Source organism: Vipera berus, assembly GCF_964194415.1.
Source record: "Vipera berus genome assembly, chromosome: 1".
In the NCBI taxonomy this organism is placed as follows: Eukaryota; Metazoa; Chordata; class Lepidosauria; order Squamata; family Viperidae; genus Vipera; species Vipera berus.
In genome coordinates, this window is record NC_138202.1 from 121,189,388 (window position 1) to 121,203,600 (window position 14,213).

The following is a 14,213-nucleotide window of genomic DNA, read 5'->3' on the forward strand; positions in this document are numbered from 1 at the left end:
ATATACAAAAAGAGAGAGAGACAAAACAAACAAGAGTGCAAAGTTTCTGGCGTGACAACAGTGATGATCAGTGACAGACACATGCAGTTTCTCAATGGAGAGAAGCCTTGCTGGATCCTTATCTGTCTCCCCTAAAAAAAATGGCTGATGAATCCTCCCCCCCCCCGCCCTTTCAGTTTCCTTAAAGTTGGAGATATTGAGCAAGCCCTAGCCCCAGAGACAACAGTGGAAGTCCAAACTGAAAATGTGGGAGCTGCTTAACTTTCTCCAGCAGTGCAGGGGAAACACCTCTATCACTGTTCGCCCTTGGTTTCACGAGATTAGGTAGGAAAACATGGTTTGGACCTAAGACTCTATTCCCTTTTCCCTATCCAATTTCTGGAATCTGACAAAACTCTCCAGTCCAACTCTTGGTCAGTAATAAATTAATACAAATAACTGTCACAAGACTATGTACATGTGTTCCCCCTCGCCAGCTCCATTATTACTTCACACTCTTGCCAGCATCAGAAATGAAGAGAGGGGGGTGGGTATCCCAAAAGGTTTGTTGTCTGGATACCAGTCACTTGTCCGTATCTTCTCCAGTGCCACCACATGCACACAGACTCACACTCACGCTTGCATACTTCAACAGTGACAAAGCCCAGCCCAGGTTGCCCATCCCCACCCTCCTCCCCTTCTTCCTTGAGTCTCGCATTTAAACGGAATGCCAGGCACTGGTATGGGCAAGGGGCCCGGGGCTGGAGGGCCCCATTTCCCTGAGCTGGCTAGTTCCCACCAGACTGGAGTGAACTGAGTCAAAAGCTTCCACTAACAGTACACAATGGCACCTGCGCCCTGAAGCAGTCCTTCAGGTCAGTGCATGCAAAGACAATTTATAGGGCAAGGAAGTTGTGGCAAGAGAACACACAACCATCCAACAGTCCTTCCTCTTGAGGCCCGCTCCAGAAGTGATGGGTAAGAAAAAGTTGCCATTGCTTATTGTGGGGGCTGTTCCAGATGAGTAGTTCTTTCTTTAGTGGCCTCCCCTCCCCCCCTCCTCCCCCACCCCACCCCGCAAGTTCTTGCATTTCACATTCCTGACCGGGGTGGATTACAGCCAGATCTTGCTTCAGCCCTTTGTCCTCAAGCACCTGGTCAAACTCCGTCCTCACCCCTTGTTGCATGATGGCTTAGAAGCACTAGGAAGAACTCTTATGTTTAGCAGTTTGAGAAGTGTTGAAATACATCTACACATAGGCCGCAAATACCAGTGAAGAATGTTCTCAAATCCTGGTGGTAACCAAGATGCTAGTTCCAGCCACGTGGCTTGGCCCAGATGACCACAGGAGGCAGCACTTGTATTCTGGGGAAAGCGCTGGTCTATACTCGCATGGCAGGGCCTGAGCCGGTGGTCAGGGGCACAGTGGAGCCACAGTCGTAGTCTATGTCAATGGCAGCATGAGCGTTGGCCAGGAGGCTGTTGAGAGAGGAGCCTGTCTGCCGTTCTCGGAAGCTCTGTATGTAGCTCTGGGAGGGGGGGGGAAATGAAGAAATAATTTTAAATGATTAAAAAACAATAATAAAAAAATACTCCCCATTTCTCGCTGACATTTTTACCATAGGGAAGAACTGGCTTTGCTATCTTGCTCCAAAGTGCTCTGGGTAAATCCAGCTTCATCTCCTGCTCTGCTTGGGAGAAGGCAGGCATCATCTCTGAGCTATCACTAATTATCACAGTACTGCTGTCACCTTCTATAGCTGCACTCATTTACCACTTTAAACAAGTTGCAATTTGCTGCATTTAGCTACTGTACCCCAATAGCAGGAGAGGCAGGGTGGCTTGTCGTAAGAGAATAAAAATTTGTCCCACTTAGTACAGATAGCGAAAGTGTAAACCAATATTGGCTGGCATAATTTCAGAATCAGAATAGAGCTGGGAGGGACCTTGGAGATCTTCTAGTCCAGCCCCCTGCTCAAGCAGGAGACCCTATGTCATTTCAGACAAGTGGCTGCCAATCTCTTCTTAAAAACCTCAAGTGATGAAGCACCCACAACGTCTGAAGGCAAGCTGTTCCACTGGTTAATTGTCCTCACTGTTAGGAAGTTTCTCCTTAATTCCAGGTTGCTTCTCTCCTGGAATTGTGTTTATGCTTATTAGATGGAAAGTTCGTGACATGTACTTTAATTTGGGGGAGGGAGGGGTTCCTTAGGGCAACACTCTGTGTAAAAGGCAGGCATTCCTTTATGGTTAAAAATAAAATTTTGAAGAGTTAGAAATTTGCTGTTCCATTCCTATCTTCCAAATGCAACCACCAAAGCCACAACTGGAATATATTTTCTCTGAATGTCTTCTCTTTATATACGCAGCCCCTCGATTAGTGCGGAGGCATCAATTCATAGCCAGCCAATGAGTCTGGGATCTTCCCATTTGTTTCCCCCCCTTACATCTCAAAAGAAATTCCAGCTAAATTGGCTGGGGGGGAGGGGGGAAGAAGCATGGAAAGCAGTAGATGCAGAAACGCATCTGTGCCGCAAGAAAAGGGGGAATTGTAAAAGTGAAGAACTAGGAGCACACTGTGAAAACACAAGTGGAAATACAAGAGGCCTGGAAGGAAAAGAATGAGAATGACAAGCTCATTTCCTTTAGCAGCTCCTTCCACACCATTAATGGCAATTTGCAGCTGAGTTTCCTATGACCCTAGCACTGTGAAGGAAGACCCTGGCATGAACTCACTGGGGAGAGCACATCCCCATCAAATCGACGCACAGGATTAGGCTTGCGGCGGTAGGCCGGCTCAGGCGGGTGGGCCTTATGTTGCAGGTGGGGGTGAGGATGTGGCCGTTTTTTCTTCTTTTCTTTCCGCTCTTCCCGCTGCTTGATCCGCATCAACTGCACACGACGCTGCTGCCGACTGATAATCACTGTGGGGGAAGAAGAGTATGGTGTGAGATTCCCCCTAGGACAAAGGGCTGGCCCCAGTGAGGGAGTGCAGCCATTTCAAAAGTTCCTTATCGTGCATTTCTTTTTTTGAGTGAAAAAGCAGAGTTGACCCCCCCCAACAAAAATTGGGTAAATTTGTGACTAACACAGGTCCCGAGGCATTAGTCTGCATGACTGAGGAAAGGGCTTTTATTCCCAAAGGTTGGGGACCAAGTACTTGACTTGGTGGGTCTCCCCTAAATGAGGAGACAGCCCTGGTTTATCCTAGATAGGTCTTCTACATTCAGACCATAATCGCTAACCATTCTTAAACTCTGCTGAAATTATAAGGGGAATCGTTAATGAACTGTTTGTATGCATTTAAAGTTCAGAAGATGGTAGAGGACAGGAAGGCCTGGACTGGAGGAACATTGTCCATGGGGTCGCGATGTGTCGGACACGACTTCGCAGCTAACAACAACAACAAAGTTCAGGGAGAGAAGGTATGAGGGATTTACATGGAGGAAATGGATAGGAAAAGAATTAAGCATATTCCGCTGTTACTAGTATCAGCTGCATTCCCCTACAGTGGGTTTTTTCAAGAAAAGGATGACAAGTTGCAATTATAGCAACTTGCACGTAATAATGTAGCTTAGCTCTCAAAGGCAAACATATGGTCCTGAATAAAGTCTGAATAAAAGTTTTAAAATAGTAACTGATTAATTACTGTAATTAATCAGTTAAGCTTTGTTCATATATTAAAGTTTGTTTCAGATTAATTGTTGGGTACTTATGTGAGGAGGACTCGTCCATATTTCAGAGAAATGGAAAGTAAAAATGGCACTTCTGCCGTTTGATGCCAATAGAAAGCACACATATTGCCTTTCAGGATGAAAGTGACCTTCTTCTAACAGTAACAACCCTTGGCAACTGACCCTGAGAGCATTCAGTTGACATTCATGTCAATATGCTTTTATAGTCGGATTTTGCGTAAATCTCATGGTCATAAATGTATATTGGTACAGATATGTTGCCATATCAGGGAACATGACATAATGCCAATCTTATTTTGATTGTTTATCTTCAATTTATACCCCGGCCTTTATTCCAACTCTCAAGGTAGCTGGCAACAATTGAATTTAACATTACGAAGTCAAAAATTTAAATTTAACATTGTAGAAGAATACAATCCATGGCATTAAAATCATTCCTCAAATAATTAACAATTAAAACTTAGTGAAAGATGCGTTTTTATCCACTCCCTAAATACAGAGAGACTGGGAGTCATTTAACTTTTTGAGGAGCACATTGTTTAGCTCTCAAGAGCTAAACAAAAGGCCCTTTAATCCATGCTCAACGGTAGGGCTCCAAGCACCAGAGGGGCATCTTCAGAAGAGCCTCAAGAGATCATGTCAGGAAAAGCAGATATTCAAGCCCTAAAAGTCATTTTAGGATTTCAGAGGGCTACAGTATCATTTTGATTCACACCCCTCAGTCACTGATAGCACACATACGCCCCTGTGAAGTGCAGATCTTTTGATATAGGCATATGTAATATGATCCCTGTTCCTTGCACAGGTGAGCAGTACTTGCTGTGGTATTTACCACCAGTTGTAATTTATGGCCACTTTTCAATGGCAATCTCAATAAAATGCATCACAGTAGCTAAGTTGGGTTGTAACCAAGTCATGAATAATTTGGTCTGTCTCCAGAAGGGCTGCAGTTACTGCACTGGTCATAAATGTGTAAACATACCTTCACTACAGTCATATCCAGTGGTACATGAGGGACAAAGAGCCACCCAGCTGTAAACTTGCTCTTTCTGGGGAAGTGCAATAGTATCCAGAAAAAGCTTCGCCTCAATCCTAGAATACTCTTTGTGGAACACCACAGCTCAATACGATAGCCTAAACGCCAAATGGAAATCCCCCAGCACCACCTTCTGGATACTTCCCAACAATAAATATTGGAACTACAGATCAGTGCCCAACTCTTTCAGTTGCTCTGGAAGAATAGTTTTGTTTATGGTATCCAAAGCTAAAAGGTCCAAGAGAACTGGCAGGATCACATTCCCCCAAATAGTTTCTGGCACTGTGTATGTAACAATGTGGTGTTTTATTTCACCTTTTGCTATAGACTCATAAGTTCTCACTCCCTCTGAAAGTATTTGTTTCGTTTGGACAGCTTTAGCTAGATTCTGACTTTGCTAGGTACAAAATAATTCACTGGTTAATTTCATTTAATCTACACCAGACAAATCAGCGTCCTCTAGATGATTACAATCTCCATAATAGGACCCCTGGCCAGGGTTGCTTTTATTTTTAAAGAAGGAACAAATCAAGTATTGATAGTAAAACAATGCAACAATATTACACTTTTATGGACCAGCAGCAAGTTTGGGCAGCCTGTGAATCACATGAGACATCCCTTCTTTGCCATTTATCAGCAGCCTTAAATCATACTATCAATTTTAGTAGCAATATCACATGATTTTTTTAAATAAAAAAGTAAAGCTGGAAATGAGAGCACGGATCTAATTTTGGACATTGTTGGCATTTGCAGAATTAAGGATGGGAATGGGAGCAAAAGATCTCTGAAAAGCAAAGCACTCTCATCCCTATAGTTTTATCTTCTTATCTTTGAAACGTGGCTGAAAATCAGTTCCAAAATGGTGATCTGGTAAGTATCTAAATGGGCCAGGAAGGCTTTAGGATTAGGCTGGGAACAATTTGCCTTTCTGAAGGGTTTCACTATTATTCCCACGCTTTATCAGTCAGGGGTATGTTGTAACAACATGACTGAAAATCTGTAAAATGCGTGTGAAAAGGGTGGGGCTCCCATCATATGATTGCAGCTGCTATTCTGACTTTTTTTTTTGCTGCCCCCTCATAGTTGCTCTGTCATCATATCATCAGATGCCCTCCAGTGGCCCTCCAGAAGATCAGGAAATTGTGTTGTGCCCTCCTAACCACTCAATCTCTGCTCACACCTGATCAAGCTTTCCACATTCAGGAACTTGAAATGATTTATCTCCCTAGAAAGCAATAGGGGACAGGACGAACCTTCGGGAGAAGGGCGGTATATAAATATTATTAAATAAATAAATAAATAAAAGACAAAAACTGGAATAAGGAAAAAATTGCTATGTAATTTCACAGCAACTGTCATTATGCTGTAATGAAGAACCACAGCTGTAAAGAGAAAAATGTGATGGATTTGACCAGAGTCACAGGCAGCACAAATAGAGAGACAGCCCTCCAAAAACTAAGTAAAAATACAAGAGAATCCTCTGGTTCTCTTCTGTTCTTTTGCAATCTTGGAACAAGCCCTTCAGGTATGACATGCAATGGGCCACACCTGTAAGAAGCATTGCTTGGGCTCTTTATCGGTGCCACTTCTTCCTTGCTTTTGACCAAAAAGGATGATAAGCAATTCTTTTTTGTCTTGGGGATAACTTTAATAAAATCAGTGCCAGACGCTGTTATCGGGAAGTCTTCGTCCAACCCCACCCATCAGAAAGCTTTGACCTTTTACAGAAACACTGGTATGATGCCAGAATGACCCAAGACTCGTTGCCCAAATTAGCTGCTCCAATGTTCACACTTTAAAACTCAAAGGAATCCCACCATCAAAAAGTTAGGCAGGGCTACCTGCTTCTATCCTGCTGTTTTTTTTGTAATGCCAACTGTGATCCTAGTAATGGTTGGAGGATAGGATGTGGCCTTAAAACTGGAAAAGTTATCCATTCTAAATGTAGGTCGTAGTCTATGAGGATTGTTGTTGTTGCTAAATAAACCATGGTTAATCAAATACAACATTCAAGACCAGTCAATATAAGGCAAATCACTCATAAACCTCATTTAATCTAAATGCTGATTCGCTTGCTTTCAGCCATTTTGCTCTCCACCCCGTGTGACCATACTCACCTTCAGTGTGTGAGTATCCTTCAGCTGTGACTTTCCATTGCACCAAGACACCCAAAAATGCCAGGACAGGCCAAGTACCCAGGATGACCCAGCTGTACCAGCAGATGGGTCGGGCAGGTGCCACCTTGACACGCTCATAAACATACTGCAGCAGCAAAAAGAGCTCAACAAAATAGTCAGCAGTGGCAGTCATGACGGCACTACCGAAGACAGCAGTCGACAGTGTGGTGAAGAGGCGCTGCCATTGTAGGGTCAGGACAGCACACAGCATGCCCACCCCCAGCAATAAGCCAATGGGAATCCAGACAGTAGGAGGGTGGTAGAACTGCTCCATCACTACCAGTGTAGCCACAGCTAGTAGCAGCCCCAGCAGCAGCCCAACCATGAAGAGCCCGACACTGCGTACCAACATGGTGACTAGCCCACAGAGCACACCAATGCCCAGGCCAATGCCCACAGAGGCCTCCACGCTTAGCTGAGTGTCCAGCACCCGCTCTTTGTAGCACAACATGAAGATGATTACTGAACCGAACATCAGCCCAGTCAGGAACATCACTGCTTTGAAGCATCGGTATCCTTTGGGGAAAAAAATGAAAGGAGAGTGATAAGGGGGATAGGTTGCTCAAAGCAGAATGATTCCCATTCCCTTTGGTGACCTGTGTTTGTGAGCATTTGTGTACGAGAGTTTGCATGTTCTCTTATCACACATGTACAACCTTGTATTATGCATTACTAGGGGATATTTGGAGGTTTAAAAAGAGGACTTTACATCCTTTACTTGAATATTTCAGATCCTCTGTAATATGTAATTGGAAGCACAGAGCTGTCACTCTGAATGTTTCCTTCTAGGGCTTTTTACATTTAGCCAGGGACTCAGTCAAAGAGTTTGCTATAGTTAGGAATGTAGCCACAGGAGGATATTGGCTAGAGCAGTTCAGAAACCTGTGTTCCATTACATTAGTACTAAATATACATTGGTTATGTTCATGGAACATGGCTGAACCACTCTCAGCCAAGAGACTATTTTATGTTTCATTTTATTCCATTTACATGGACACCTGTCTCAAACAGGTGACACTGGGTGACTAACAAAATGAGCAAAAATAATAATAATACAAGAGATACAAAATAAATGAACAATCGACAGCCAAGATAAAAATAGCAACTCTCAATACAACCACCTCATCAGCTCTGACCACAACTGTGAACACAGCTACTTATTTTGATGTGCAGATAGCCACAACTCAAAAATGTCTGAATATGTCATGCCCCAGTTTTGTTGATTGTTAAGCTCTACCTGCTGTATAAAAGGAGGCTGTTCCTTTCTTCCTCAATTCCAGTGTTTCAGGTGTGTGGGGACTTTCCTACCCCTCCATACTTTATAACAGGAGTGTCAAACTGCTGGCCCATGGGCCAAATGCGTCCTGGCAAAACTGCGCCCACCCCATTGTCAGCAATGGCAAAAAAGTTACGATATGTTGTGCACGTCACATGATGTTGCGAGTTTGACACCCCTGCTTTATAGCTACACAGCATGTGAACTTTCAGTAAAAGAGAGACTAGGATTAGTTAAGTGTGGGTTAGAGAGCTGATGCAACACATTTACTCCTTCCCCTTTGATCAGTTACCGTAAGTTTGTCATGCTACATAGCTGGCTGTAAATGGGATGGCCCATTAAAATGTCCCAATAAGACACTGAAATAATGCATTCCCATTGAATCCACATGCTGTGCCTTTAATTGTCTTCTATAGATCTGGAGAAATCTATAAGTCATCCTCCCCAACAACACACTCACCAAACACTCACCAAAGAAGCAATAGATGATCCCAAAGAGGCAGCACATGGCACATACAACTGAGGGCACTACTTGATAGTGCCTCTCAATCTCCTGATCACAACTATGTGTCCGGTCTTGGTCTGGTTCATGTGGAAGCAGTGGGAAACGCAGAGACTGTACAGTTGACGTCATGGCTCTTCAAGGCTTCTGTGGCGATGTCAGGCTCCCCTCTCCCTCCCAGTCACTTGTAGAAGATACTGCTTCATGACTTAGCTTCCATCTGTTGAGAAAGGATAGGAAAGGAATGGTGAACCTCAAGCTTCTGGAAGTCCAGTGTGGTACACTTGATAATACAACCTTCCATAGGCTACACCATCTCTGAAGGAAGAGCCAGCAACTCCTTACACACAGGGCTATTCTGCTAGAATTTCATAGGGATTTAAGGAACTCCCACTCAGTCATCAGATCATCACTCCCACCTAACTCCCGATTCTCTCTTTGGGCAGGAGATTTTCACAGCTCTGCTAGAAGCTGGGATCTTCCTTATGCAATGCATGCATGCTCTGCCACTGAGCTAAAACAACTCCTCTTTTGTAATGGCTGCAAGAAGCAACTAAGAATCAGAATTAAACAAATGACATCAGAGTTAGAAACACCCACCGGCTCCTAGAACTTGAGCCCAGTCCAGCAAATGTTACAGTCAAGCAGAAGCAGCTCTCTAGAATGTTGGCAAGACGTTAAAGGGGCCTAACAGACCAGATAACTAACCCCAAGCTATTTCTGTTCTTATAGTTATTCAGAAACTGGCAGATCCTCCTCCTTTATAAGAACCTTGCAAAGCCTGCTAGAAACTGTTTTGTATCATATCCCATGACAGAACAGCTCAGAGCAATTCTGGAAGAAGGGAGAGCTGAATAGGAATGGGACAAGAAGTTTCCAAATTTGGAAGAAAAAAAAAGTGGCTATAAAGAGAATCACCACTGTATGGTCTCTATAGCAACAAAGCTAAGAACAGATGATACTTTTAACAACATCCCCCCCCCCACACACACTTCCAACCCCCAGTCTCTGGCTTAGGAGGGGTAAGGGAGTGAGTCATCAAAGGGGGTGTAGCAGTTCAGAAAAAGCATCTGTCAAAGGCTGACTTGCATTAACCCTACCTCGGTGCGTATGGGCTGCTGGAGTTTAAGGCTAAGCACAGGCTTAAGTGCCTCAGGCAGTCTCTTCTCATGTTTGTGCTTACTGCTTACCACAAGAGAAGAACAATAAAGATAGGTGGCACAAAGGACAAGAAAAATAAAGTGGCTCCCGGTTTAAAACCAGACCATGCAACAGCCTACTTCCTGCTCTGTTTTGATGGGTTATAGCAGCGTTTTCCAACCTTAGGAACTTGAAGATGCGTGGACTTCAACTCCCAGAATTCCCCAGCCAGCATAGCTGGCTGGGGAATTCTGGGAGTTGAAGTCCACGCATCTTCAAGTTCCTAAGGTTGGAAAACGCTGGGTTATAGGCTGCAAGGCAAGCAACAAAGCATGGCTTTGTTAACTATTTCCTGCTCGTGAAGAATTTGCCAATCAACCAAAATATACGTAAGCTGAAGCAGCCCACGAGCCCTCCCCACTCTAGCCTTTGACAACTGAAAGGTCAAAATCCTGAATCAACAATTCATCTCAAGCTGGATTATTGTTTCTGCAACCCATTTCCACACAGCCTCCTTCCATATCTACCCACCACCCACATGGACACATAGGAATCCTTCTGCAGCAATGCAATCATTTGTTAGTATGGAGGGGAGGAGCACTGAAGGTGGTATATAGCTCACATGCACACAAAGAGGTCAGCAGCCTAGGAAAGCCGAGACCTCTTTCTATCTTTTTCCTGCCCCCACCCCACTCCGCTGCTTTTATTCCCTCCCTCCCTCCCTCCCCACAGCCAATGAAAACCAGGACTAAAAGCATACCCTCTTTTGATTGGTGTGCTCTATGTTGCTAAGGCAGGCAAAGCATTTTCTGATTGGGTGCTGTGAAATGACCAACCGACTGCTTCCCCCCCCCTCCCAGGGTTGCGCTTTTTTTTTTGCTTTGTTTCAAAAGCTCCTCATCACCTGGCAAGAATTTGTGGATAATGGTTTATGAAATTATGAAATCAGCCTTCTCTAATAGAGTGTTTGTTGGGTATATGGCTAGGAATTCTGGGAGTTGTAGCCCAATACATTGTACCTGGAGAGCACCACCTTGCGCACAGCTGGATGAAACAGTTATCCTTTATTCTTCCTAGCTTTCAGGGTGAACAATATGTCCCTCTCCAGTTTTGGGGAGATTGAAACTCCTGTTATCTTAATTCACTGGCAAGCATGGGAGGTGAAGTTTTAGCATCATCTGGCGGGCTATGCAAAGCCATTTCTGCTGTATATAATTGCTACCTGAGCTACATGCCCCTATGATCAGTTCAGTGAATCATGCCCAGCAACGACCTGGGTCATGGGTTACAGTGGCAGTAATTTTTTTTACAGGGAAGATAACATCAAAGCTACTGGAAAGAAAACAATTTCTTTGAATTTAATATTACGTTTTTATCTAGAGGTAGTAATGGGAAACTGCCTGGTAATCAGCTACCTATCACATAATTAAGGATAATGAAGGTGATCTAGGAATTCTGGGTGAAGATCATGTCAGACCTGCTTAATTCAAAGAAGATTCTATTGAATCCCTAATTCTGCTTAATTTAAAGAATTGTCTTTTCCTTGATATTTTATCAACGGAAAGCTCTCGCTCTCTCTCCACTAACATTTGCTATGGCCCCTGCTTACAAATGAATCTGTCTAGAAATAAATCAGGCTTTTCAATTGTGACCCCTACTTAATGAAATATCCTCCCATCAAGATGCAAACTTTATCTTCCCCAGGTAATTTTAAAAGGAATCTGAAATTTGTAATGTAGATATACAGGGAATAACTCCCTTATATTTCTGGAAGCTATGTTGTGAAAATACGTGTGAGAAGTGAATAAAAAATGAAAGGGCAGAAAAAGGTCAGCTGGATTAGATCAACAGTCTATTGAATCCTGCAATCTGTTCTTACAGTGGCCAACTAAATGCCACTAAATCAAAGCAGGACAAGCAGGACATAAAAGCAATAGCTCAGGCCTGTAGTTCAACCTTAATATTTGTTATTCATAAATACACTATGAATATACTCTGAAAATTGCAAGTTGGCGTGAGAATAGAATCAGAAGATCTAGTACCCATGCAAAGTTTATAGAATGAATAAATACATTTGCTACCATAAATGTTCCACAAAGGAAGTCCCAATAAAATATGCAGGATGTTACACAAAATTTCACAATCTGAGAACTGTGGTGGAACTTAGAATTATCTGCCATCATTGGTCTAACCCACAGGTCTGCAACCCAGGGCTCCGGAGCCGCATGAGGCTCTTTCAGCCGTCTCCTGCGGCTCCCAGTCTTCTGCTACGTGTAGTCCCCCCCAAAAAAAGTGGGACTAAAAAAGTTCAACCAATCAATTCAAATATGCAGGGTAGGTGCATATCTCGCCTTGGCTCCACTCTTCAGTCAAACCCTGTTCTGCGCATGTGCGCATGTACACGCATGCGCACACATTTTTTGTGGCTCCCAGTTTTTCCTTTTGTGAGGGAACCGGTTCTGAGTGGCTCTTTCACTGTTTCAGGTTGCTGACCCCTGGTCTAACCCAAAATGTGGGGAATTGAGTCCCCAATAGAATACTGTATTTTCTAGTCAACTACTAATCTGTTTTTCCTCCCATAGCACAGCTTTTTTAATTCTTCTCATTCCCTTGGTAGCTAAGTTTCCTTTTTCTACAGGGTACTGTTGCTAAGGGAAGAACCTACCTCACAAGCTTGTTGTGGAAGAATGGGTGGAGGAAAAAAAATATTACGTACGTTTGCTGCCTTGAATTATTTATAAAATAATACAGGTAGGATATAAATAAATAAATCCATAAATCAATAAAGTGGCTCACAACAAACTGGGAGTCCTGACACTAATTTTTGTCGATCTGTAATACCTGGGCTGCAAAACTGCAAAAAAATCCAGGCAACCATTGGATAGAAGCAAAGCAACACATAAAACTGCACAACTTTGCTGCCATCTAGCTTTTGGTGGCAGAAAAGTCACGCAGTTTTACGCGTTGCTTTGCTCCCATCTAGTGGTTGCCTGGATTTTTGAAACTCAGGTTGTGATAGTCCCGATTTCTAGTATGATCACTGGCACTTGCTGTATAGAAGAACTCTTGGTCCATATTATCTTGTGTATATACATTAAGCAAACAAGATTCTGCTCCTCATTAACCGCCCACATCCCATCCTTCACTGGGAACAAGGAAATTCACACTTAACACTTCTTAGTATTTGATATAGTTTAATGCTCTACCAAGGCTATGGAGAGGGATGCATGACTGACTAGGCTACCTGTGTTATGTGTTCTAGGCCAGCCAGTTTGGCTTCTTTCCTGGAACTGAGTGAGTCCCGACTAATCCTCCTCTGCAGTGACTGAAGGTTCAAGTCCCCACTTTCCCACAGGCTCCTTCATAAACGATATTCATCCCAGGAAACTTTGCAGTTGCAAACAGCAGTGAAGATGATCCTTCCTTCCAAAATATATGAAGCCAGAAAGGAAAGAGGAGAAAGGAAGACTATCTCCATAATAATTTCTGGGAATCTATATCAGCAAGAGAGGGATGCGGTGGCTCAGTGGGTTAGGACGCTGAGCTTGTCGATCAGAAAGTCAGCAGTTTGGCGGGTCGAATCCTGAGTGCTGCGTAACAGAGTGAGCACCTGTTACTCGTCCCAGCTTCTGCCCACCTAGCAGTTCGAAAGCACATCAAAATGCAAGTAGAAAAATAGGGACCACTACGGTGGGAAGGTAACAGCGTTCCGTGCGCCTTTGGCGTCTAGTCATGCCGGCCACATGACCACGGAGACGTCCTTGGACAAGCGCTGGCTCTTTGGCTTTGAAACGGAGATGAGCACCGGCCCCTAGAGTCAGAAACGACTAGCATGCATGTGCGGGGGAACCTTTACCTTTACCTTATATCAGCAAGATTTGAGTAGCTCTGCAAGCCACTCTTTTCAAAGAGGCAAGGCAGTCAATACTGCAATCCCAAAGTACAAGCAAGAGTTCCCTAATGCAACTCAGGTATGTCAAACAAGTTTTTAGGCGTGGGAGAGAGACTGGTCTCTCATGGAGACGTGGTAGGAGTTGGACAAGAAATTGATGATGTGAAAGTGTCATTTGCACAACCTGGTTCTGATGGAAGTAGTTTCTTCAAGGCACAAACCTATGGCCCCAAGCTATTTGTATCTTAGCAAACAGTGCCAGGGCATACCTTGTTATGCTCTGCAAATGTTTCCTGAAACCTCATAAGATCTGTCTATGAGGAAGCAGATCATCTTCTTTTTCTTCCCTCTGGCATTATTCTGGCAGCTTGCTGAAAAGCTCCTCCTGAAATAATCCTATTAACCTGGGAACAACCCAAGGTAGTGGTATTATGAGGAGCAGCTGCAGCATGGGGGCCTATGTGACAGATGCTCTGCAAGCAAGGAGACCCCAGAGCTCTGCTTTATGCTATAAC

The 14,213-nt window shown here is 43.8% G+C and overlaps 1 protein-coding gene across 1 annotated transcript; it reads right to left on the reverse strand.

The window, feature by feature from the left end:
- Positions 1-1,209: 1,209 nt before the first annotated feature.
- TMEM198 (transmembrane protein 198) lies at positions 1,210-8,798 on the reverse strand (the record flags this gene model as incomplete). The annotated part of the gene is made up of 4 exons (XM_081315153.1): positions 1,210-1,509; positions 2,717-2,904; positions 6,829-7,404; positions 8,636-8,798. 4 exons carry the CDS (start codon positions 8,796-8,798, stop codon positions 1,363-1,365), a joined length of 1,074 nt encoding a protein of 357 aa, XP_081171279.1. The 3' UTR covers positions 1,210-1,362.
- Positions 8,799-14,213: the final 5,415 nt, after the last annotated feature.